The sequence below is a fragment of the Rhinolophus sinicus genome, chromosome 17 (assembly GCF_057876585.1).
Source record: "Rhinolophus sinicus isolate RSI-liver-muscle chromosome 17, RSI-T2T, whole genome shotgun sequence".
Classification (NCBI taxonomy): domain Eukaryota; kingdom Metazoa; phylum Chordata; class Mammalia; order Chiroptera; family Rhinolophidae; genus Rhinolophus; species Rhinolophus sinicus.
This window is the reverse complement of record NC_142517.1, coordinates 183,289,126-183,313,090: the sequence shown is the minus strand read 5'-3', so window position 1 is coordinate 183,313,090 and position 23,965 is coordinate 183,289,126. Positions and strand designations below refer to the sequence as shown.

General features: G+C 42.4%; 1 protein-coding gene across 1 annotated transcript in view; it reads right to left on the bottom strand.

Moving 5' to 3' along the window:
• LOC109444972 (aldehyde oxidase 2) overlaps positions 1-23,196 on the bottom strand; it is a 70,591-nt gene extending 47,395 nt beyond the window's left edge. Inside the window, exons 1-11 of the mRNA XM_088794501.1 lie at positions 23,006-23,196; positions 20,660-20,717; positions 18,734-18,830; positions 17,625-17,733; positions 16,128-16,254; positions 14,179-14,240; positions 11,535-11,624; positions 9,063-9,143; positions 7,102-7,246; positions 5,741-5,833; positions 1,429-1,580 (exon numbers count right to left, since the gene is read on the bottom strand). Of these exons, the coding sequence (XP_088650627.1) occupies positions 1,429-1,580; positions 5,741-5,833; positions 7,102-7,246; positions 9,063-9,143; positions 11,535-11,624; positions 14,179-14,240; positions 16,128-16,254; positions 17,625-17,733; positions 18,734-18,830; positions 20,660-20,717; positions 23,006-23,059 (1,068 nt within the window). The 5' untranslated portion in view covers positions 23,060-23,196. The remainder of the gene's footprint in view (positions 1-1,428; positions 1,581-5,740; positions 5,834-7,101; positions 7,247-9,062; positions 9,144-11,534; positions 11,625-14,178; positions 14,241-16,127; positions 16,255-17,624; positions 17,734-18,733; positions 18,831-20,659; positions 20,718-23,005) is intronic.
• Between the last annotated feature and the right edge of the window lie 769 nt (positions 23,197-23,965).

Below are 23,965 nucleotides of genomic sequence, written 5' to 3'. Positions count from 1 at the left end.
GAGAGGAATTGATGGTAACTAATACCGCACAGCATTTGTTATGTCCCCCAGCTGTCAAGCCCTTCACACTTATCCTCACAACAACCCAGTGTGATTGATGCCCTTTGCCCATTCTACAGATGAAGACACTAGCGCACAGAGAAATGAAACTTGACTAATGTCTTCCAGCTATGAAGGGGAAGGAGTGGGGTTTATACTCAAGTAGCGAGGGTCAGCGGCCAGTTCTGAACTACCCCCAACTTAGCCTTGGTCACAGCACAGGTGACAGAGATGCTGTCCTGCCTTGGGTACGCAGGATCTCAGCCTCATCTCACATAGCCTCGGAAATGGCCCGACTTCACATGGGCCACGTAGGGGTTCTGGGCATCCATTGAGGGAGGGGTGGCTTGTTCTTCTTCTTGCAAGATTCCACTTGGATCTGGTTGAGCCTGTAGCATCTCAGAACTTGAGAGGACAACGACTAGCCGTTCATCTCAATACCCTCCTCCCCACCTAGTGATGGAATCCACAGGGAGCACCTGGGTTGTTTTGGTCCGGCCGGAACATGGTTAAGGGCAGGGAATCCCCATTCCTCTATGTACAGCTTGATTTTCAAGTTCTCGTTTCCACTGAGCTGAAATGTGCCTCCCTGGACTCTCACCTATCGGTCATCCTTCTGCCCTTTGTGATCATAGGACACAAATCACATGTGTCCTCAGGAGTCTACAAGTATTTGAAGGCAGCTGTTACGATCCCTCTGACTATCCCCTCCCGCCATTCCTCTTACTGATGTGGTTTCCAACCCCTCGCTCTCCTGCCACCATCTCCTAGCCGGGCTCCTGGGTGTCAGTCAGAGGTCTTGACAGGGGGAGAGAACATTTTGGAATCACTGGAAGAGCTTTTTCAAAGGAAACATGTCCTCCTTTGATTCCCCATATCCCAAGGATTTCTAAGACACCATTTGGGGTATGTAGGAGAGGAAGCATGTATATTTTGAAAACCTAACTATGTTTCTTGTACTTTCTTCTGAGGTCAGGAGTAACCAGCCCTTAAACTGTGCCTCCCAGATCTGAGCATTATTCTCCCGCTGTGGTCTAAACAGTCTGGAGTAGAGAAGGCTACCCTCCTTATTTTAGGTTCTATACTTTTGTTAATGCAGCCTAAGGCTAAATTAGGTTCTTTGACAGTCTTATTATAAAATTATCAAAATCATGAAGTCTTTTGCCACTTATATTGCTACTTGGCTCTTCTATTAAACTTGACTTAGAATCCTCCTTTAAGTATGTTCTTAAATAATGTTTTTAAAATATTAATTATTTATTTATTGTGCCCATCGTTTGAAGCTGCTGAGACCCTTTTGCGTGTGAATTCTGCCAAGGCCTATTTCAACATTTTGGTGAGATTAAGAAATAGGTACAATGTGCCTAAGGATAGGCCTGGAGAACATACGGCCAGGTTCCGGATCTGCTGGCCCGCCAGGCTCTTCAGGTGCTTCAGGAGGGCTCGGTATGTCTGTGTTTTCTCCTCTGGAAGCTCGGAAATCCTCTCAGCCAAGATGTCCTTCACCTGGGCCAGACTGCAGCCAGCACCTATTGTCAGTCCTGGAAAGCAAATTGTTTATATAGGGGACATGGAAGGAGCAGTTGAATTGTCATCATGGCACCAGGGCCTTAGTGTTCGACTAGGCTTTGCGCACTGGCTGCACAGAGGATCACCGGGTAACTGAAAACAGCACAGATACCTGCCTCCCAGATCAATTAAATCGGAATCTCGGCATAGGGCTTTTTCAATGGTCCTGCAGGTAGTTCTGTGCAGCCAGGGTTGGGAACCCCTGGGATGGTCTACACTTTTCTTTGAACAAACACAAGGGAATAGAGTCTAGAGAGAAAGAATGATAGTAACAACTAGCAGGTAGCAGACCCTACTAGAACTTTTCATGACCTCCTCCTGACTGACCACAGTGAAGCATGCAAAGAAGTTTCATAATTAAAGGGGGAGAACTTTGATGGCATTAAAATAATGGCAAAGGTCTTGCAATTGCCTACATCATTGTCTAAAATCAATAATACTTCGACTGCTGATAGACATCTCTACCAGTAGTCTTGATACTCAAATTCATCAACAACCAGTTCCATGAAGGGCTTGCCAATCAGAATGAACACAGCCCATCTGAGGAGCTGCCGTAGGTATTATGCTGGGTGTAGTTGGGTGTGGGGACATTGGGGGTCCCCAGAGGGATGCCAGGGAAGCAGGAGCAATGTGAGAGCATCCAGGAAGATTGGGGTGATGCTATTTGCTACCTAGCAAGAAAGTAATTCAAAATTTCAACAACCATTGCAGCCATAGTTGTGATTATTGGCATGATATTAGCACTGGCTTTGGGGTTTCTCTATAGCAGGGATACAAAGGGTTCAAGGCAATCTTTGAAAGCGAAGAAGTCACCCAAACCATCAGGAGATGACTTAGTCGGCTATTTAAATTAATCCTTTACTATCAGGTTCATGGATGTTTCCTTATATTCCTAATTTGCTCTGAATTTATATTATCAATGGGTGTTGAATTTTTATTAAATGCTTTTTCTCCAGGTATTTAGGTGATCTCAAGATTTTTCTCTTTTACTATGTTAATGTGATAAAGTAAATGATTTTCTAATGTAAAATCTTCTTTATATTCCTGAAAGTTTATTAGGTCATAAAACAGAAAAAATTAATCCTTCATCTCTCTGGGGCTTGTAGGATGAATCACTAACACGTAGAGTCTGATTTGATCACTTCCAGGGCTGAGTTCTAACTGCAGTTAGTCTCTTTTTATCGGGTTGCAAGCTGGGTCTTTGATTTTTCTCTTGTGGATTAATCTTTGAGAGTGTTTCACCCTCCCACGTAGCTTTACTTTTAATTAACATTAAAAATGTACTTGGCACAATACTTCCCCCATCTCTGCCAACATACCCACATAACACCCTCCCATGCCCACTTCAATACTCTCAGCTAACCTAATTGATTATGGAAAACAGTAGCTGCCCCTTACTATCCTTATTCTATGTAAATGTCGCCAAAAAGCAACTAAACTGCTCCTACTCCTTGGAATGTCTCAACCGAGAGGCCTTACCCTGTTTCTCTTTCAGCATCTCATAAAAGGTACTCCTCTGGAACAGGGTACCCCACCCCAGACCCATCAGTCATAGTCTGTTCACCATAGGTCCTATCACCACAGGTTCCACTGGAGGTTGGCCTTAACCTTTTGGAAAAATCCTAGCCTTATCTTTGCCCAAAGGAGAGCTGAGTAGACCAAGTTTACTTCATACAATTCTTCCTACCCTACAGACCCAGCATCTTAGTAGGGAAGAAATCAGACACAAAAAGATTATTATTATTATTATTATTATTATTATTATTATTTAAGGTCAGAAGCATCGCATAGATCAACAGGCCCATATCTTATTTGACGTAAGTAGAAAAGGGCAGTTCAGGCCCCAGGGTAAGGTAAAATGTCAGCTGTCTGCTCTACTGTCTGACTCCTCATAAGTACAGATTTCAAACTCAGGTTGAGGCAAGACAATCCGTTTGGGGGCTTTCACTGGGCTATTGCCATTGCTCACATTACCCCCTAACTTTGTGTTAGCTATGATACCAACGTACTGAGAAAATTCTTTTTAGTGTACTTCTATTCATGTTTTATTCCATCTTTGGTCACAAAATCTATTCCAATGGAATTGAAAAGAGCTTTAACTTGGTTTGATTCTCAGAACATGGATTTTGTTTTAATTCCATGCTTCTCAGGATTCACGGGTCTATGGGATAAACCTACGGGATAAGTCCAGTAGTGACTTCCTGGAGCACTTACTAAAGGCTTTAAGGAAAAACAATGTATACTGAGCTAAACATGTATATGGTATGGATTAGCACGCAAAATATAAAGAAACAAGCCGTCACAGAAATGTCTTTCCTGGAGGTTGCTGGTGGGTTGGGTGTACATTTGGCTCCTCCAGTGTACCTTTCCCCAACAGTTTCCTTCACGTTTTTGGGCCTTAGCAAGTTTGAGAATCCTGGGAAACGTCCCTGAAGGCCACTAGAGGGAACTCACACCTTAGTTTTAAGAGGCCAAGCGGAAGGCACATGGTTTATTTCCTCACATTTCAGAATCTGGCTCTACTTTGCCTGCAGAGTCTAAAACAAGCACTGCATTCAAACAGCCAATTGGATAGGCCTTGGGGTGGGCCTAGGGGACAGAGAATGGCAATAACAAAGGAGCTCTGGGAGATGTGTGGCTTGGTGACGGCCACCAGCCAATTTCGAGACCTTGGACAAGTCCACTTTCCTTTTGCCTCTTGGCTTCCTCATCTATAAAATGAGGGACTGGAATTACATTGAGGATTTGGATTGTGTCCTGAGAAGCCCTCTCAGGGAACAGATATAGGGAGCTCAGTGATAGGGGGAGCTGAAAAGTCTTCCCCCTCCTTCAAAGAGAACAGCTTATTTTCATTTACTTCTTCAACTTAAGATTTGAGGACAGTGTTGTGCTAAAGAGAAGTTTAAAAACGCTGGGCTAAATGATGCCTGGAGCGAAGATTAGGGGAAGGGCTTTTGTGTCTTAACCTTCTGCTTAAACTAGTTGTCTGTACTTCCAATCCACCCATTTTACTCTTTCCTCTCCCTCTTCTCTCCTTTCTGTCAGTACCAAGATTTCAGGTAAATCTAAGCACATTCCCCTTATTTTCTGAGTGTCATTCAGGTGTACCACCTGAATTGTCCCAAGAAGAGTCCCTTCCCTTGCAAATGGGTGGGGTGCGGCCAGGGAAGGGCAGGCTTGTTGGTCTGCAGCACAATCTAAGTTTGGCTGATGATGGTAAAAGGCAAGGAAAGTGAGACTCCTGAATGGTGGTGATACAGCCCACCACTGAACCCTGCCCACCACTGACCCCCACAAACACGTAGTGGCCTATAAGTCAGTCTTGACTAAAGCTTTCAGTTCAGTCAGTCTCTGTTGGCTAAGTTAAGAAAGTCATTATTACCACTGCATCCCAAGCACCAGTTTTGGACCAAGATTTTCATTCGTTTTTTTTCCATTGAGTCATTGAGCACTTACATGCATGTTCAGTACTCATTTACATGTATTTATGTGCTAGAAGCTCTGGGGGATAAGAAAGGAGTAAAATAAGGTTCCTTTTGTCAAAGAATTGCCATACCTCTTGAAGGCAAAGTCTTGCATGTTTCCTTCCTACTTTGTGAGTGCCATCTGGCCTGATGATAGCTGTACACGGTGTGCTCTAAAGGATGTTGTAAGTGACCGGGGTGCTTGCCAAGGCAGGTCTTTCCCCCACTTGGCCTCTTGCTATTGTCCCCATGAGACAAATAGTAGTTGAATGCCAGAAAATATTTCTCCTACTTTCCCCCTGCAAATATCCTCAGTCCCTGGAATTGACCATTCAACCCATGGATAGCACCAGTTCTCTCTTGCTGTCTTCCCATCAATGTGACACTGCAAATTTATTGTTTCTGGGTCACCATGGCATTTCACAGGCAAGAATCCTGCAGGTGACTATAAGGTCTTGAATGATATCACCTGGATACCTCATATTCTATGCAAAGCTTTTGATAGTAAAGTTTCATGGCGGGGATATATATCACATCAGAGAAATGATAATGAGTTGGAAATAGGCCAGACTAGACAAATGTATGAGGAGTTTCCAAACTATTTGGCAAGTGGAAGTTTAGTACAGGGATTACTTCATTGATATTTTATAAGAACACCATGAACTCACCTTCACTTGTTTTAGACACCATACTCAGCTCAGAAATCCTAGCAGGATAGAGGAGAATTGGGTGAAAACGTCCTTGAGATTTCATTGCAGGCCCTGAAAAGTAAATATATATTTTAGAGGGAGTTAGGAAAGAGAAAATGCCTTTTTCTTTTTTTTTTTTTGGCATTGAAAGTTTTTCATGAAAATGTTCAGATACTAATTTTAAAAACTGACAATAATTGTATATAGATATGAAAGCAATAGCCAAATACCCAGCCAATTGAATTTATAATGCATGCTATCCCAGTATATGTATTTATTTTATACACTCACTACGTGCATATAAAAATAGGAATAAAATGGATGAAAGGTTCTTAGAAAACTCTTGCATAGGCACCACGAGACATACATTAGAATATATGTAATAGTCCAAACTGGGAAAGCACTCCGTGTCCTTTTACAACAGAATGAATGAACAAATTGGGCCATGGTCATACCATGGAATCCAGCACAGTTACATGCAAAAATGTGAGTGAATCTTAGCTTAAGAATGTTGAGTGAGCAAAAAAATAAGTCTGCAGGAGAATAATGCCATGTCAGTCTATTTATATGAAGTTAAAAAATATGCAAAACTAAATGACGTATTGCTTAGGGATTAAGATATAGCTGGTAAAACTGTAAAAACAAGGAAGAGACTGACCGACTGACCGGCACCATATTTAGGCTAATGAGTACCTCCGAGAAGAAGGGAAGGAAAGGGGATGTGGTTTGGGAGGGGCCACAGGATCTTCAAAGTTCTTGGTAAGGTTCTCGTTTTTAAATTGGGTGGGGATGATAACTGGGTGTGCATTGCTAATGTACCCATACGTATTTTATAAAATTCTATTATATCTACTCGCTATTTAACAAAAACAATATAAAAAAGGACAAAATAAAGTAAATGATTAAAAAAAAAAATCTAATACTTTTTCCCCACACAAGGGGTTACCCTGCATACTCCCAGGGTCTCCAACTTTGGAGACTATTTTAATATGATATGATAATGTTTGTATTATACTTTTTATATTATTGTTCTAATATATACAACTTATATGTATTATATATTAGGTTGGTGCAAAAGTAATTGCAGTTTAAAAGCTTAAAAACAATTGCAAAAACCACAATTACTTTTGTACCAACCTAATATAGTTATATAAATAACTGTGTAATTATTGTATTAATATATAATAGTACATTTTTATAACATACTATCATAATATTTTTATTATAAAGGCTGAGGTTTTTATTCTTAAAAAGAAGTGTTTGTAGACCGAGAGCAGAGTAGGGAACAGTAGGTCCAACTTGTCTTTAGTGGAGGCATGAGAACCTTTGTAATCACTTACCCAGTGAGGTGTTGCCCAGGATGAGAGGGGCTTCGGGGTGTTTCACTTTCAGCTCTAGGAGATCCTTGAGGGTCCCAGGGGAGATCCAGGTAACCCTCTCTCCATGAAAGGTCAGGGTTCTTTTTTCTGGGTTCTCTGCCATTCTCTAAGTGCAAATGACAAGTGTGTGTGCACATGCGCACATCTGTCTTCCCGGGTTATATAAGATCCCAGGTGGAGGTGTGTTCCCCTAGACAGATTTCAGGAGTCCTGTGGTCCACTTAACCAAACAGATACTCACTACATACATTGACTAATGTCTGAGTTTCCATAATTAGATTTTTACAATTTTAGCTTAACACTTGTTTACATGTAACTTTTTGGAGACAAGAGACAATAGGAACTTGCCCCTGTAATTGGCTTTTCAGTATAGATTATAATAATATAATTTAGTATCATGCCTTAAAAATCAGAATTATACTAATGCTCCCTAAGTTGATATGTTCAGCCTCGACTTTCTTTTAAAATCCAAACTCATATATCTGAATGAGTATTCGACGTCTCCTCTTAGATGTATAACAGGCATCTCAAACTTAACATGTCCAAAACCAAGATCCTCATATCCCATCCCCTTCCAAGCCCCTGCAAAGGATCCCCACAAAGGAAACATAGCCTGCTCCTCGGGAGGTCTTCCCTTTCTCCATTAATGGCCACTTCCCTTTCCAGCTACCTAAGGTCCAGAGTGAGCTCCCTTTCTCTCTTCCACACTCCACATCACATACTTCAGCAAATCTTGTTGGTGCTTCCAAAATAAGTCTGGACTCTACTAGCTCTTCACCATCTGTAGGCTGACAGCCTGGTCCAGCACCACCATTTCTTAGGATGGCATTAGTGCCCCGACTGGGCTCCCTGCTTCTTCCCTTGCCCTTGTGCAGGCTACTCCCATCCCAGCAGCCAGCATGACCCCATATCCCATTACAACATTGATAGGAGCATACCCCTCCTCTATCCAGCTTCCCTGAGAACTTCTCGTCTCACACAGAGCTAAAGCCTTAAGTGTGGCATGGTCTGCCTGCTCATTCCTCCCTTCCAGCCATGCTGGGCCCTGCTCTCTCCCCTGATCAGGGCATTCTCCCACCCCTTGAACTTTTGCACTTGGTCGTGCCCACTGCGTGGATTGCTCTTCCCCCACATATCTTATCTTCATCGCCTGCTCCCTCACTTCCCTTAGGACTTCCTTCAACTGTTACCTTCTCAGAGAAGTCTTCCCTGGCTGGATATTTAAAATTGCAACCCCTGCATCTTTTCCCCCTTATCTATTTTATTTTTCTCTTTCTCACTTCCTGACACACTATATGTCTCATCCGTTATCCTGCTTATTGTTGGTCTCTCCCACCAGATTACAACCTCTTTGAGGTCTTTGTGTTAGTTTTGTTCCCTGCTGTATATTCAGTACCTAGAACAGTGCCTGGCATGTTGCCTGATGAATAAGTTGCTGGACTTACTGAATGCATGGGTAAACATATCAGAACCCCTTTCAGAATTAGAGATTTTATAGAGTGGGATCACTGGATGCCTGAGAAGGAAGATAGAAATGCTGATAGAGAGAAGGGTGAGAAATGTGGAGTGGGGGGTGGGGCTGGAAGTGCTCCTTGGGGTAAATGTACTGGTGTGGCTGGAAAGACCAAGTTAGAAGCTGAACAAAGCTGTTATCACTTGGAACAGTCCACAGGGACACATTCTAGATTACAATGATGAGAGTAAGGGTGATGTCGTTTGAAAAATAGCCTCAGCTGAGGCTTTGGGGAATATGTTCAGGGCATCAGCCGAGACTTGGTGTGCTGGGCAGCGAAAAGCATCTTGATCTGATCAAACATTTCCATAATTTGACAATTTCATAGGAAGCAAAGAGTGGTTTCAGAAAACTGAGTTTATAACCAGTGACATTTAAATAAGCACATAAAACACCCAATTCATCTTACCAAGAGTTCTGGGGGAAATATGAGCTCCTGGGTAGGGTCCAAGGGCTGGAACTCGTCTTTCATAAATAATTTCGTGGAAATCTTTATAAAGAGCAGAAGAAGATGGCCCTGTCAGCCCAGCTGAACTGGAAACAGCAGTATAATTATTTACATTAATTAGATAAAATGAACATAGTAATAATTCTCCCATTCTCCTTGTACAGGGAAATAATTTAAACCAAATTGTTTTAAGTAACAATTTTGTTGTGAAAGAAATACTGATTTTTCCATTAAAACGTATGATAGTAAAGGAAAGCGTATCCTGTGAGAAATTTTAAACAGTACCCCGTAAAATATAAAGACAGTCTGTGAAAACTATTAGAGGTCAAATAAGTTTGGGAAATCCTCTCCACTGTGCCCCAACTACTATTTTCTCAGTTGTCAAATCGAGATTCAAATTGCTAAAAGCTCTGAAAAGTCCTGTGGCTTAAGTAAAAATGACTAAACATATATGCCCATGTGTAAACACGCATATATACCCCACTAAATTTAATAACAGTAGTTAACATTGATGGAGTGCTTACTTTCCAAGTGCTTTTATTTATATTAGAAATTTATTTAATCCTCACAATGGTACAAAGAAAGTAAATTATCTCCATTTACTGCGTAGGAAACTAAAACACAGGGAAAAGCTACTCAAATTGTAATTTTGTCTGAATCAAATATGTTTTAGCTTTGGAAACACTTATTCCCTGAAAACATTCCTGAAGAGGTAGGGGAAATTGGGATAGAACTGTGGGTATCAGGGTTAGAGGTCTGTGTGATAGAGAAGGGCGTGGAAATACTCTCTTGGGGGCAGACAGATCGGGGTTCATTCTCAGCTCTGCCACGACTCTGACCCTTCCTATGGAAAGGTACTTTACCTCTCTAAAGGTTAAATGGAAATATGCATGTTTTGAAGGGTAAATGTGACAATTAGGTGAAATGGCCTGACATATGTCCAATACTCATCTTTTTCTATCTCTCTGAGGTCTTCCCGGGATCTGTAATAGAAAGAAAACTTGCAACTGTTCCTTGTAAAGGTTGTTAGTAAGACTCCAGATTGAAGTGTTACAGGCCAACATCTGAATGACCAGTTTTTTGTGTTAGCTGGGAATTAGAAGTGTTGGCAGTACCTGGGAGCAATAATGTAGTATATCTCTAAAATCTAGAAATAAGATGTGTCTGAGAATTAAAATTTAAAACAAACACAATGAGGGCATTAGGCCAAGGTGTAACAGTTATCCAATGGAAGATACGAAAAATATAGCTTAAAGAGAAGGGGAGGTCTGGGGGCAGACACCTGCCAGCCAGCAGGTCTACCCTGGTAGAAAAAGGGGATATCTATGATGTCATCCTTAAGATTATTCAACTGGTCTGCATCCATGCTCACCAAGCAACCTTCTCATATTGTGGCTTCCTATGTGTATTTTCCTATAGGGAAAGGACATGTGTTCAGTGATCAAAAGATCTACTTTATAATTGTGTTTCTCTTTATAAAAGAATATCAGGGCACATTCCAGTTTAAATATCATGTTCTTTTGAGTTTGGTTCAAGTGAGTCAAGTGGTTTCCCGAGCCCAGTCTCTGCCCAGATTGAATTCCTGAGGCCACAAAATTGAGACTCAGGTTTTACAATGTATTAATTCCTCCAAGGCACTGATCCTCTGTTAAATGGTCATAGGGGTGCAGCCCATTTTCCTTTGCAACAATCTTCTGTCTTATTGCATGCCTTCTTCAGACCAAAATATGGTGACAGTGGGAGGCCAAGAACGGGAACAAAGTAGGGCTGAGGGATAGAAATAGATACAGGAGGGAGGTGATGGACTCAGTTTTCTCTAAGGCCAACTCTATTCTCTCGGATTTCCTTGGCTATGGGGAGCTGACTCTATTTTATCCTGTATTCCAGCTTCTCTAAATAATTCATTTAAGAACTTGGCTGTGTGTCTTTTTAGGAAACTAGTATCTCTGAGAGAGCAAAGCCAGGGATTGGAATGTTTCAGGCTGGATTTCCCAGCTGTAGAGCCATGAACTTGCCACGTGACTTTGGATGGGCTCCTCAGCCTTCCTGAGGTTGCAGTGCCCTCTCTCTAACAAAGGAGGAAACACAGTGGTAGAGGACAACTCTGTGTGAGTCGGCCCTGGCACAGAAACCCATTTCCACCTGAGGACAGGACTTATCATTGCTGGGGTAGGTCTTTTTTTCTCTTGTCTGAACAGGTTTTTATTTTGTTGTTCCAGCCTTCCAAGAGAATGAAAGGGAAACTAAGAGTTCAGGCTTTGAATCACTACTTTACCCAACTCCCAAATGAAAAGTGGTTTATTCGTGCAGGCGCTTTGGACACTTGTAGGTAAAGCAGAGAATGACCATCAGAACTAACAAGCATGGTTTCAACACTAGGCCAGCATTTAGTACTACTCTAAGGGAGAAGACAAAACAAACAAAGGGACTCACGTCACTGCTCTTGCCATGTGAGAAAGAATCATTTTCTCCCTGATCCAAGCAGCATTTTCCTGTTCCTTTCTGTTGACAGCCATTTGACTCCTAGGAAGGTGAAATGCTTTAAGATGAAAAACTTTTTGATAGGTAAATAAGTGTGTGCCTTGAAGGCCTTGGCAATTTAAATGAGACTCCAGATGTTTTTAGCCACTTTAGTTACTCCAGATGTTTTAGTCACCAGGTAGGTGGTTTCTGCCGCAACACGGATAATTATAAGATCTTTTTCCTTTTGCTTTATTTTTAAAGTAAAATGATACATATGGAGTTATAAATGATATAATCTTATATGTAACATATGCAAAATATATCATTTAATATAAAACAATAATATAGAATATAGAGAAGCATAAAAGAAATTACATTACCCTATTCCTATATTTTGATATAATATATATTTATAGTACAGTATCCTTTTTATTTGGCCTATTTGTTCATTTATATTGTCTTTTTCCATATCATTAAAACATCTTTAAAATATAATTTTGATGATTGGATAATAGTACAACTTCTGGATATATCTATATATATCTATATATTTGTAAAATTTGCTGTTGATGTATACATAGGTTTTTTCCTACATTATAACTATAAACAACATTATAATAAACGTTTCTGTTCATTACATGTATAGCTTTGTGTACATCTCTGAGTTTTTTCTTAGGTGGATTCCTAGTGGTAGAATTAATTGATAAATGCTTTTTAGGCAATAGCAATTTATCCATTCTTTAGCATATATAAGACTCAACAGCATCGAATATTATCATTTATAGATCATTAAAAAATAGAAAAAGGACATAAATAAAGAAAGATGAAGAACTAATTTTGGTAATCAGACGTTTGGGATCTGCGTAGGACTGACTGGGAATTGATGGGCAATCAATTAATTTTAAAGCTGATTTCCACTTGCCAGCTCTTTTATTTTCCATTTCCTCCAAACTCACCTCTTGTATCTTCTTCCTTATATATTTTTTCCTAATAATTTAGCAAAATACTTTCTTTCAGTTACCCCAATTCTCTGTTTCTGCCCGAATGTTTCAGTCTGCCATCTTCCTAATTCTGTCCAAGAAGCAAAACAGGTAGGCCAAGCTAACAGCATTTTCTTTCTTACTCAAAGCTCTGAGAGCTTCCTGGATGGGCCATGAATCCATGATAACAGAAAAACCCAGTCTTCCTTTGGTCTAGTAGGTAGGAGCCTCAGGTATCCCTGCTGGGGTGCCTGGTTCCTTAAAGTCACGGGGGCCTGCTGGCTGCAGGATGGGTCTCTGACCATATTTTTGCCTTTATTCCCAGAGTCTGTGCCTAGGAAGGTAGATTACACCTACATTCCAGAGGGAGAGAGGTTACCTTTAACTTGCTTTATTTGTATTTCACAAGTGCTTTTCCTTTTACACCTGCAGTTTGATGGGTTTACAAGCTATTCATTTTATTTCTCAGCTTGTCGACTTGGCTCCCCTGTGTGGCAGAAGCCTGGGACGTGTGTGCAAGGGGGACCAGCCTTGCTCTGGGGAATGGGATATGCTTCCCCACCTTTCCTATTTGTAGACCTGGGGTCCCCTTCTGCCCTTCTCACCCCACCTGGGCTCTGTTCTGTACTGTGAGGGGCCTCAAACACTAGTGAGCACCCCAGCCTGAATGTCCAAGCTCTGTCCGTTCCTCCACAAACAGGTAGTGATTACCTGTCCTTTTCCTAGAGGTGCACACACTGGCTGTTTTGTCTTAGATAGATGGACTCTGGAAGAACCTTGTGTCTGGCCTGGGACTGGGATCAAGGCTGTACCTGGAGACTGGTCTAGAAAGAGGTGAAGGCTCCAGGTGAACAAGTCACTTTGGCCACATGGCCTCCTAAGAAAGGCTGGAGGATGACCAGCGAGGGACCCTTCAAAGTGTGAGGTCCCCCTTGTTTGGGTCTAAGGGTGGTACTGCCTACATTGTCTCACCCTCAGCAGAGGGCGATCAGATGTGCCTGTTTGGTCTCCCCATCAAATGCTATTTATAGCATCAACAGCGTCCTCAGTAATGGTAGTAGCCATTTGTTGAGTTCTCACTAAGTGCCAAGCAAGACTTTGCTACATGCTTGGCCATAGTGCTCAGTTGATCTTCACAGCAGCCCAGTGAGGTATTCCCATTTTGTAGAGGAAACTCCCTGTGCTCTTGTACTTGGGGTGAATTTTGGATTCCAGTCTGCCTGTTTGGCTTCTTTATCTGCTCACATTTTCTGGATGGTCTGGATTCTTGGGACAAACCTTGCCTCCTCAAAGCTAACTCCAGGCCTTTGCTTGTCTTCTTGGGTTTGCTGGAGGCCTGGTACCCGACCTGTCCTGATGCCTCGCTTAATTGGTCATAGAAGATGTCTGGATGGCTGGTTAGATCACCTGCCTTCCCTCTGTGGTGGGACATGGGACATCAAAAAAGGTGTAACGTTCACCCTCTTCTCAACTAATAGTTACAACTCCCGTGAGTCAGTAGGGACCAACTCACTTGGTCTCCCTTATAGTCTGTTTAGATGGTCTAAAAATAATTAAACGCCTATAGTCCCAGCCTTGACCAGCTGTCACTGTCACTTTTGCTCTGTAGGGTGTCCCCACAGTCACCTACTCACCACACAGAATGTCCTTCCACTCTCGAGAATTGGCCGATACCCAGTGCAACGGCAAAGATTACCTAATCAGAAAAGAAGCATGATTCTCAGTAGGACTTATTTTTACTGGTTTCTTTTGAAGGTTAAAACAGGCTCAGGTTTGTTTGTTTTTCAGTTTTTTTAGAGTATTTAAATATCTTCCAGACTGTTCAATCCTTTTTTTTTCTCTTCTTAGAATATTATCTTTTCCACCACCTCAAATTCAGTTTTATTCTTTGTCCTAAAGAGATGATAGTCTATCTGATGAGCTCATTCATTCAACATGTTTCAATTGACAACAACTATATTTCAGACACTATGTAAGATACAGGGCATCCTATAACACAGAAAATATAGGCCATTTCTGAGGCACTATGTGAGCAAAAGATCATGCGCTGGGCAGTTTGTTAGTAGTGCTTGTCGGTGGCTTTTAGATCACTGCATCTGAATTTCCTAAGATACGGTTAAGAATGCAGATCTCTGGCCCTTCTCCAATTCTCCTGAATCAGAACGTCTGGGGACAGGCTCAGGAATCTGCATTTAAGAGACCGTAGGTAATTCTATTGCATGGTAAAATTTGAGAACCTCAGGTTTCCAAGGATGAAGGCATAAGGGTGGGGATAGAAGAGGGTCAGTGTGCAACAGAGTTCATTCAGGAAGGCCTCACAAAGAAGCCTGGCTTGAAGGATGAGCAAACAATGGGCTGGTGGAAAGCAGGAGAGGGGCATTCAGGATTCACAGAACAGCGTGAGCAAAGGGGCAGAACTGGCAACGTGCAGAGGAATTGCAAGGTGAGAGGAGACTGGCCAGCAGGGAGTCACGTAGCAGAGGAGGAAGCATGGGTTAGTGAGGCCAGTTGGACTTCTCTGAATGCTTCGTGAAGGAAGGTAGGCTTGGCCATGTTTGAGCGGTAAGGAGCTGTTGAAGGACGTCACATATGGGAGAAACTAAGGAAAATGGAGATTTTAGATGATTTTCTGTAACAGAGCAGAGAGAGTAAAGGAAGTCCACTAGCAACTGGTAGATTAGGAGAGCATCTGTGCTCACCCTTCAGGCCTCAGTCTAAGAATTTGTGTATCTAACAGATGGCTGTTTAAGGATCATCGACACCTGAAAACAATGCTTATTAATCTTGAAAAAGGGATATTTAAGAATTCCTCTTTAGTAACTTAAACCCACTGCAAAAGTTAAAGGATCCTTTCAATATGTGCAGGGTGCTGTTATGGGTTGAAATGTGTCCCCCCAAAAGATATGTTGGGGTCCTAAACTTGAGAGCCTGTGAGTGTGACTTTATTTGGAAATAGCATCTCTGTATATGTCCTCAAGTTAAATTGAGGTCATACTGAATGAGAGTGGGTCCTAATCCAGTAACTGGTGCCCTTATAAAAAGAGGGAAAGGAGAGGAGACCATGAGAAGATGGAGGTAGAGATTGGAGTGATGAATGTATAAGCTGAGGAATGCCAGGACAGCTGTCAACCAACAGAAGCTAAAGAGGCAAGAAAAAAATCCTCTAGAGCTTTCAGAGGGGACATGACCCAGCTGATACCTTGATTTCAGACTTCTAGCCTCCAAAACTGAAAGAATAAATTTCTGTTGTTTTAGCCCACCCAGTTTGTGGTACTTTGTTACAACAACCCTAGTGAAGGCAGCCAAATAAGTCAGTGGATAGAGAAGTGGGGTGTCAAGATGGGGGTGTGGTCCACACGCGCTGTGTTAGTCCTGTGCAGGTTGCTCCAGTAAGTGCTCTGATCAGCAGAGTACAGCTTGATATTCTCTCTCCTGGGTGAACTGTAGCTACTTTAGAAACAACCGAGGGGTGGGGTGTCTCTGAGTGGGGCTGGGATGAGGATGTGGGTGGTGTGAGGCAGCCTGCGGCGCACTTCCCACGTGGCCTCGGGGGCATGGTGGGTTTTCTCCATGTCAGGCCTACCTCCCAGGGCTTCCATGAGCTGATCCTCTGAGGGCTGTGGGTGGTTCCTGAGCAGCGTGTAGATGGACATCACCATCCCGGGGGTGCAGAACCCACACTGGGTGCCGTGGCTCTTGGCGATCCTTTCCTGGAAGGACACACGCATAGTCACAGGCCCTACGTTCTTGCTGCCACCTCTCATCAGGGTTTTCGCCCTGCATCTGCCTTGTCAGGGGCGAACTTACTCCCTGAGCAGTGCACTCCTTTTCTCAATCAGAGATGGCCAGTGTCCCCTTTCCTACCCTGCTCCTGGAAGAGGTGGCTCAGAGCCCGTTTCTGTCGTTATAATCACTTCTTAAGCTCAAATGCCCAGGTCCTTCTAATTAGGAATGAACGGCACGCAGCCTCCATTTCCAGAGTGAAAAGAATTCTCCAGAAATCAGTGATTATAAAGGAAAGTGCTGTAAGTTTACAAAAACAATTTTCTTGAACACCTCCATATCTTTCCTAGCTTAGTTCTGGCCATAAGGCCATCTCTTTGATTCACTTGGAGACGATGTACTATTGACCTCATGTTACTTCTTTAAATTATTTTGTGTTGGCTCAAAAGGAGTTCTACTCTCAAAGAGTTTGGTCTGCGTTCCATATTCTTGCTATTATATTTAAAATGTGGTCCATGGACCAGTGTTGTCAGTTCCACCTTGGAGCTTGTAGGAAATGCAGGACCTCAGGCCTCTGCTTCAAACCTGACTCAGAACCTTCATTGTACATAAGCTCCCAGCTGACTGTTAGGCACATTGAAGTTTGGGGAATCCTGCTTTAGATTTCACAATGTAATATAGTCCTAGAGGCTGTGTTTATTGACCTTGGTGTAAACATCCTCTCTGACCTTCTTGAAGACTCTACTGAACTCTGTTGGGTCCTTTGCTTTGGCTGACCTTCCTGGAATTGATTCTCATAAGGTTAAACCCAGGCTCTTCCTGCTTGGAAGGACTTGCTGTGTTGGTGGATCTGAGCCTAAGGCTTTCCAAACCCCTGCAGCAATGACAAAGGGATCAATGTGTTTCTGCCAACACGTGTCACAGTACTCCTAAAACCAGCCTGTGTGTTCCAGCGTCACGTCAAGCTTTGGAGAAATGATTGTCTTCATGCTCTGGTACAGTCACCCTCAATTCTGATTTTACTCTGAAGACCTTGCCACAGGGAATATTCCTGAATTGTATCCTGTTAGTCTCAGAGACATTTATTTATTCTGTGCTATAGTCCAATAGGTATTAATGTTTTGATAATCCTATTTATCATTCAAGTAGAAAAAGTAGGAAAAAGATGATCATTTAATAAAATGTGGATGGATTTCCAGCTTTCTTTTAAATCACTTAACAGCTATTATCTTGGTCAGTATGCAGCCAAAACTTCCACTTATCTGACCACAGCCTAGAAGCCTCAGGTAGTGCAGTCAACTCAACACTTGTTTAAAAGATAAAGTTAAGAAGTGAGAATATTAGCATGTGCTCTTACCTGTACAAGGTGAAGCTTGGTTTTGATGCTTCCAACTCCTTCCACAGTGGTGACAGCAGCTCCATGTAGAGAACAGATGGGCACCAGACACGCGGTGATGGAGAAGTGTCTTTGTATGAAAAGCACAAGGGAAGTCAAAGGGAATAACACAGACCTGACTCATGGGGAACTTGGGAACCAATAAGGGCAGCAGAAAACCCCCCAAGCCTATCATTCAGCCTGGGAGATGGGAAACTGGAGGGGTGGCAGGGAGAAATAATTTAATTAGAGTCCTCTCTGCTGACTCTGCACTATCTGTAAGAAATGGTGATCCTCAGAGGGCAAATGGGCATTCTGAACTTCAGAAAAATGTTCCAAGCCCAGAACAGAATCACCTGGGTCTGGATTCAATGGGAATGGACTCGTGACACCAGGAATAGGGTTGGACCTCAATGGGTATTCATTAGGACACTGACCCATAACAGGTAAAAGGCACACCTATGTCTTTAACCCATATTCATGAATTTTTTATGCTTGTTAATTTTAAACTCCTGTATAAGGTCACCTAACAGTGTTGGATGGCTTGTGTTCTGAGGTGATTTCTTGATTTCTTGGGCCAGTGGATTTGGGTGCAGCCTAAGTCCTGGAATCTTGCCCTTAATTTAAGGATAGAAACATGGCCCAGGACCCAGCTCTGCAGGATTGGTCCAGCCCAACAGTAGAAAGAGCATTAATGTTAGAGCCAGAAAAAGCGTGTTCACGTCCTTTTTCTATGGCTTACTAGTTGTATGACCTTGAACAAATCACTACATATTTTTGAGCCTCAGTTTCCTCATCTGTAAAATGAAAGTTGGCCTAAATTGGAGTTTCTTAACCTGGGATGCATAGATGGGTCTTGGAAGATCCATGATCTACCTTGCAACTGCGTGCCACATGCAATTAGTTTTTGCATTGTTTGACTAGAGGGCTTATAACTTTTATCAGATTTTCAGAGGTGTCTGCGATCCAGAGAGAGTGAGAATCAGGAGACTGGGAGGTCCTTAGAGATCTTCTTCATCTGTGAGATGAGAATACAAGCCTGGCAAAGAAACAAAGCCCTCCTCTGGCCTCTGGGCTTCTGGGCAAGATACCTTATCTTCTTGGACATGGGGTCATGCTTAGACACCATCACAGTGCAGGCACCACAGCTTCCTCTTCCGCATGCGTACTTGGTTCCTGTGAGGCGTACTGGAAGGAGGTGGTCAAGGAGCAAATACCAAGGTGGACAGGTTGCCTCCATTACAGCTGCCTCCCTAGGGTGTCACCAGTAAGGGAAGTCTTCTTAGGGGGCGGGGTGCAGGTCTGAGAAGTCATTTGCCTGCCTCTAGCTCTTAGTAAAAGCCATTCCACATCTTATCAACTGTGTGACACTGATTGTATTAAATTCTCCCTGCCTGTTTTCTCACTTGCAAAAATGGAAAGTAATAATGACTTTATCTTCACAGGCTCATCATAAGTATTTTGTCAGATAATGGGTGTCAGAGTAAAAGCTCTTTGAAAAAACTTATGTTGTTATAGGTGTTCTTCTGGGTTCCAATCATGTAATTGGAAGAGAAGAACTTATTTTTAGCAGTTCAATGCATTGCTAGGTTTGCCAGTAATCTGCATTGCATTTGAATGCAAGCGAGGCCTTTGGAGAAAACTCCCACCCTTATTTTCATATCCCACCTTGAGAGTTCCTCTACCTCTGCTTGACCCAGGTTCAATCCCAAATCAACGCTCAGCTTTTGCCCCCTTTCTTGAGTCACTTCTCTCCCTAATTGTGGTCCATTTCCACAAAATTTAGGGGATTGGATGTACTCAATTAGACTGGCTAAGAAGATTTTGGAATCACTGACTTTTTTTTTTAAAGCCATAGAGCTTATTCATTTAAGTATAACCTTAAATGCTTATCAGAGAGGTTATGTAAATAAGTGGAGTGGGCTGGGTATAACTGGAAGCTCACACCCCACTTTGCACAGGTGACTAGGGACAGTCCTTACTCAGCTCTGAGCAAGCCTGTAGCCACGCAGGAATGCCCATTTCATGAGAAGCTGAATAAAATCTCGATTTTAAAAATATGAGATTTCCTCAAACTCATAGATACAGAGAACATTTTGATGGTTGCCAGATTGGGGGGTGGGGGTTGTGGGGATGGGTGAAAAAAGGAGAAGTGATTAAGAAGCACAAATTGGTAGTTACAAAATAGTCACGGGGATGTTAACTATAGCATAGGGAATATAGTCAATACTATTTTAATAACTATGTATGGTGTCAGCTGGGTGCTAGATTTATTGGGGTGATCACTTCACAAGTAATATAAATATCTAATCACTATGTGAAGCTAATATAATATTGTATGTCAACTATAATTGAAAAGTAAAAAATTATTAAAAAATAGAACTGTTAAAAGGTTTTTAAAAATATGAAATTTCCTAATTTTTAAACATTGACAACTAATTAAAAACCGTGTGGGCTTTTAACCAAAACTTGTCCAGGGGCCAATTTCTCTATTTTTAATTTCTGTCTTTTTTTTTTGGTCTCTTTGAGAAATCCATTAGATTTATCAATTAAAATATGTTTGCCATTATAAAATATGTTTGTCATCAATATATAAAACGGTGGGGGGAAATCTATTGTAAGAAAACAGATGTAGGGAAAGGCAATCTTTTCCTATGACACATGTTCTTTCTGAATCTGGAGAATCTGGTTTCCCTCCAGGGCAGGTACATGCAACATAAGCCTCTATTACATAACTACCCTTCTGGGATCTGGAAGGTCCTGAAAGGAGTAAATAGTGCTGAAGAGCTTAGCTCCTGTTTCACTGCTATTAAACCAAGATATAAGAAACTCTGGGGAAATTTCATCCTCTCTAAATAGCCCAGTTAACATCTTTTAAACCTTTGCCAAGAGCAAAGAGAGAGCAAGGGCCAAGGGGGCTAACTGGGGCCGGAGAGTTTGATTAGTTTTCATAATCACAGCTGGCCTAAGTTTTGAAGCAAACATATACACGGCAAAGACTTGAATCAAAAGGATTCAGTTCTTTCGTAAGAAGGTCAGCAGAGTGACTTCCGGGTCCGCATTCCTTTCTATCACCTGTGTTGGAAACAAAACAGAGAGTATTATGGGGACTGAATCAGTGACCCAGGGGAACGACTGTCATGGCCTACTGGATTTAGGGATTGGGGTATAATATTAGGTCCAATTTCATCTGCCTCTGCTTTTTTGTGATCTGAGGACAAACAGTCTTCACATACATATAGAGAATAGGAGACTCACCAAACAAGTGTGGCAACAGTGGTCTTCTATGTGATGTGATGACAGCTAGAACTACTGCTGTGTAAAGGTACACTGGAAGCTATATTCTTCATGTTTGTTCCATTGTTTATTTCTGTGGAATCTTCTAACCCAATCTTGTGTGCTCTTGAAATATTTTGAATTGGGAAGAGACCTGGATGGTGTGTGTGTGTGTGTGTGTGTGTGTGTGTGTGTGTGTGTGTGTGTGTGAGAGAGAGAGAGAGAGAGAGAGAGAGAGAGAGAGAGAGAGAGAGAGAGAGAGAGAGAGAGTTTCTATTCTGGTACCCCTGAGACACCTCTAGTAGGAAGTACGTGTAATAACATTGGGGATCGGTGGCGAAAAGGGGAGAGTTGCTGGTTGCTGTCATTTTGGAGAGGCCCTAGAGTAAGCCAATCCCCTCATTGGCAGAGTGGCTGACGGTGAGCCTTGTAGCCCCAGGTCAGGACACCAGGTGGAACATTAGAATTCCTGCCTCCCTCACCTTGAAAAGTGGAGGATTTAGCACTGAAAGCCATGGAGGGACCTTCTTTGGTGTTTCTTTCCCATTTGCTTATTTGAGGATATTTCCTTTGACTTTAACTTGGGGTGTCCTGCAAACACTTCCAGTAATTCTCTTGCATCAGAGGAAAGAAAGATACAGTGGGCTACTCAGGTTAGGTTCTTCCTTTCTCCCCAGAAGAAAAATATGAACTTGTGTAGACCTCAAAGAATAAAAAAGAACAGGAAGATGCTTCCAAGTTTAAATTCAACTGCTTTCTGGATCTCTAGGGGGCTCCTAATTAACAAAAGAAGACCCCTCCTCTGCCTGCCCTTACTCTCCCATCCCAGGTCCTTTAAAAACATTTATTGAGAATGTGGTTGGACAGTATTTTTATTATCTTGCTGACTCCTACCCCGACCACACACACAGCTGTATTTCCTTCAACCCTTGACTTATTCCCTCTTCTGGATCTAGCTACTTCATTCTGGACTCATGACTCAGAAGGGACATGGAATAGAAAATAGAGGAAAGAACTTTCCAAGTCTACAGCAATGGAACAAGGGAGTAAGGACTCAGCTCATAGCTGATAGTTTTGGAAGGTAGTATGGTGGCTGCTGGCCATGGAGACTGGATACAGCAGAGAGAGTTAGAAGGGAAATAATGAGAACTTAGAGGCTCTATGTTCTATCTCCTTTCTTGAGTCAAGCTCTGGGGCAGGCGGTGAGGTGAACATGACCAAATCCCAATTAGGTTTGTTGTATGATCGGAGGGCCTAGGGGCCCTGGAGGAAAGGTAATGAGACCCCAGAGAAACCATCTGTCTTGGGAGCTATAGAATGGTTCCACTGAGTGACAGATAGGGACTCAGGAGCTGAGGGGAGCTGGGAGAGAACACAGAGGCTCAACTAGTGGCCTGTTGGTGAGGACTGGAGGGGAGGATGCCAGGGAAAAGTGGCAATGGAAGAGCCCCTTATCTTTGTCATATAAATTCCTCCTAGAATGTAGCTGTAACCCAGGGAAAGAAGGGACTCAAAACTGACTGCAATTACATTTCAACCAATTCTGTATAATGGAGACTCAACAGAAAAATTAAGTTGATAAATAGAAAAATAAAGAAAGCTCTGTTTCTTGTCCTCCTGACTTTGAGGCTCAAAATATGTTACCAGGTAAAGTGCTCCTGGTATATCAGCCTCAGTGCTAGTCAGTGATTTATAAGCATTTAGGGGATTTCTAATCTGAGAGGTCTCTCTCTTTTAATCTTGATAATCACTTTAGGAAGTGGATTTCAAGATGGGTACTGTGAGGCTCAGGGAGAAGTAACTTGTATAAGTTTATACAGTAAATACCAGAACTGTATTGGAACAAAGACTGACACCAAGGCACATGCCATTAACCTCAATGCTTTACCACTTCCCCATTTCCCCAGAGGGTGAGCCCTGGCTGAGTGGGCAACAGGCCAAATTAATATTGTTAGTATGGGTTCCCAGTCCTTGGCATCTTGTCCCTGGCTGCAGGGGTTTTAACCCAAATGGGCCACAAGCAGTCCTCTCAAGCCAGTAGTTTCCTGCTGTCTCTGCAAACCACGGTAGCAATACCCAACACTTACCTTCCTCCCGTTCACGAAGAAAACCAACTCATCTGATTTCGATGGACAAAGCATTGCACTTGTAAATAGGTTTTGCCTTACAACTTTAGGTGGGAATGTACTTTGGCACCAGCCACGGAATTTAGCTCAAAGGATTTAGGTCGAAGCACTGAAATCCTTCCTTGTGTGGAAGCTGGCAGCTTCGAGTCCCAGAGCAGGGCAGGAGGTGGAGTCTCTGGTTTCCTGGCTTTTTAAGTCTAGGGCACCTGTGGGGCCCAGCCTCTTACCTGATACCTCACTCTGCTTCCCACCAATCCTGGCTTCGAAGCCTGCTCCATGCATGGTCCACACCTCTTCTTGCTTTCTCTGAAGTTGGAGGATCTCAGTGTGAAAACCATAAACAACCATCTAAGTTTAAACCTACCCGGTGCACTGCCTCAGCCCCAGGAATATATCATGGATGGATTTCCTTCTTCTCAAGGAGAGATAGAAGTGTGCTTTCTGACACGTCCCACTTTTCCCAACTTTTATTTTAGTTGAAGAAATGTCTCCTCATAGGAAATCATTTGAACAAGTTCATTCTGTGCCCTAAAATGGAGGTGTGAGGTGTTGTATCCACTCAGTGCTTCTCTACCCTTCCTACATTCTCCCCAACTACACATTGGAAAATAGTGGTCTAGTCAAGGCAACCACTTTACAGATAAATAGAGGCCCAGATAGGTCAGATAAGTAGCTCAGGGCCATGCAGAAAGTAAGTGGCAAAGCATAAATTAAAACCAAGAGCTCTTGGATTAAAACACCTGCAGGTGTATAGACAATTCCTTGATAAAAAGGAAAATATCATTTGATCTTTCTATCTCTAGTTAGCTATCTGTAGATAAAATTAAACAGTTCTTATTCTTTCAACTAAAGTAATGTGAAGGACTTAGCCTCACATATGGGTGAAACAGGTAGCTGCTCAAGTGGTCTGAGTTCAGGAGA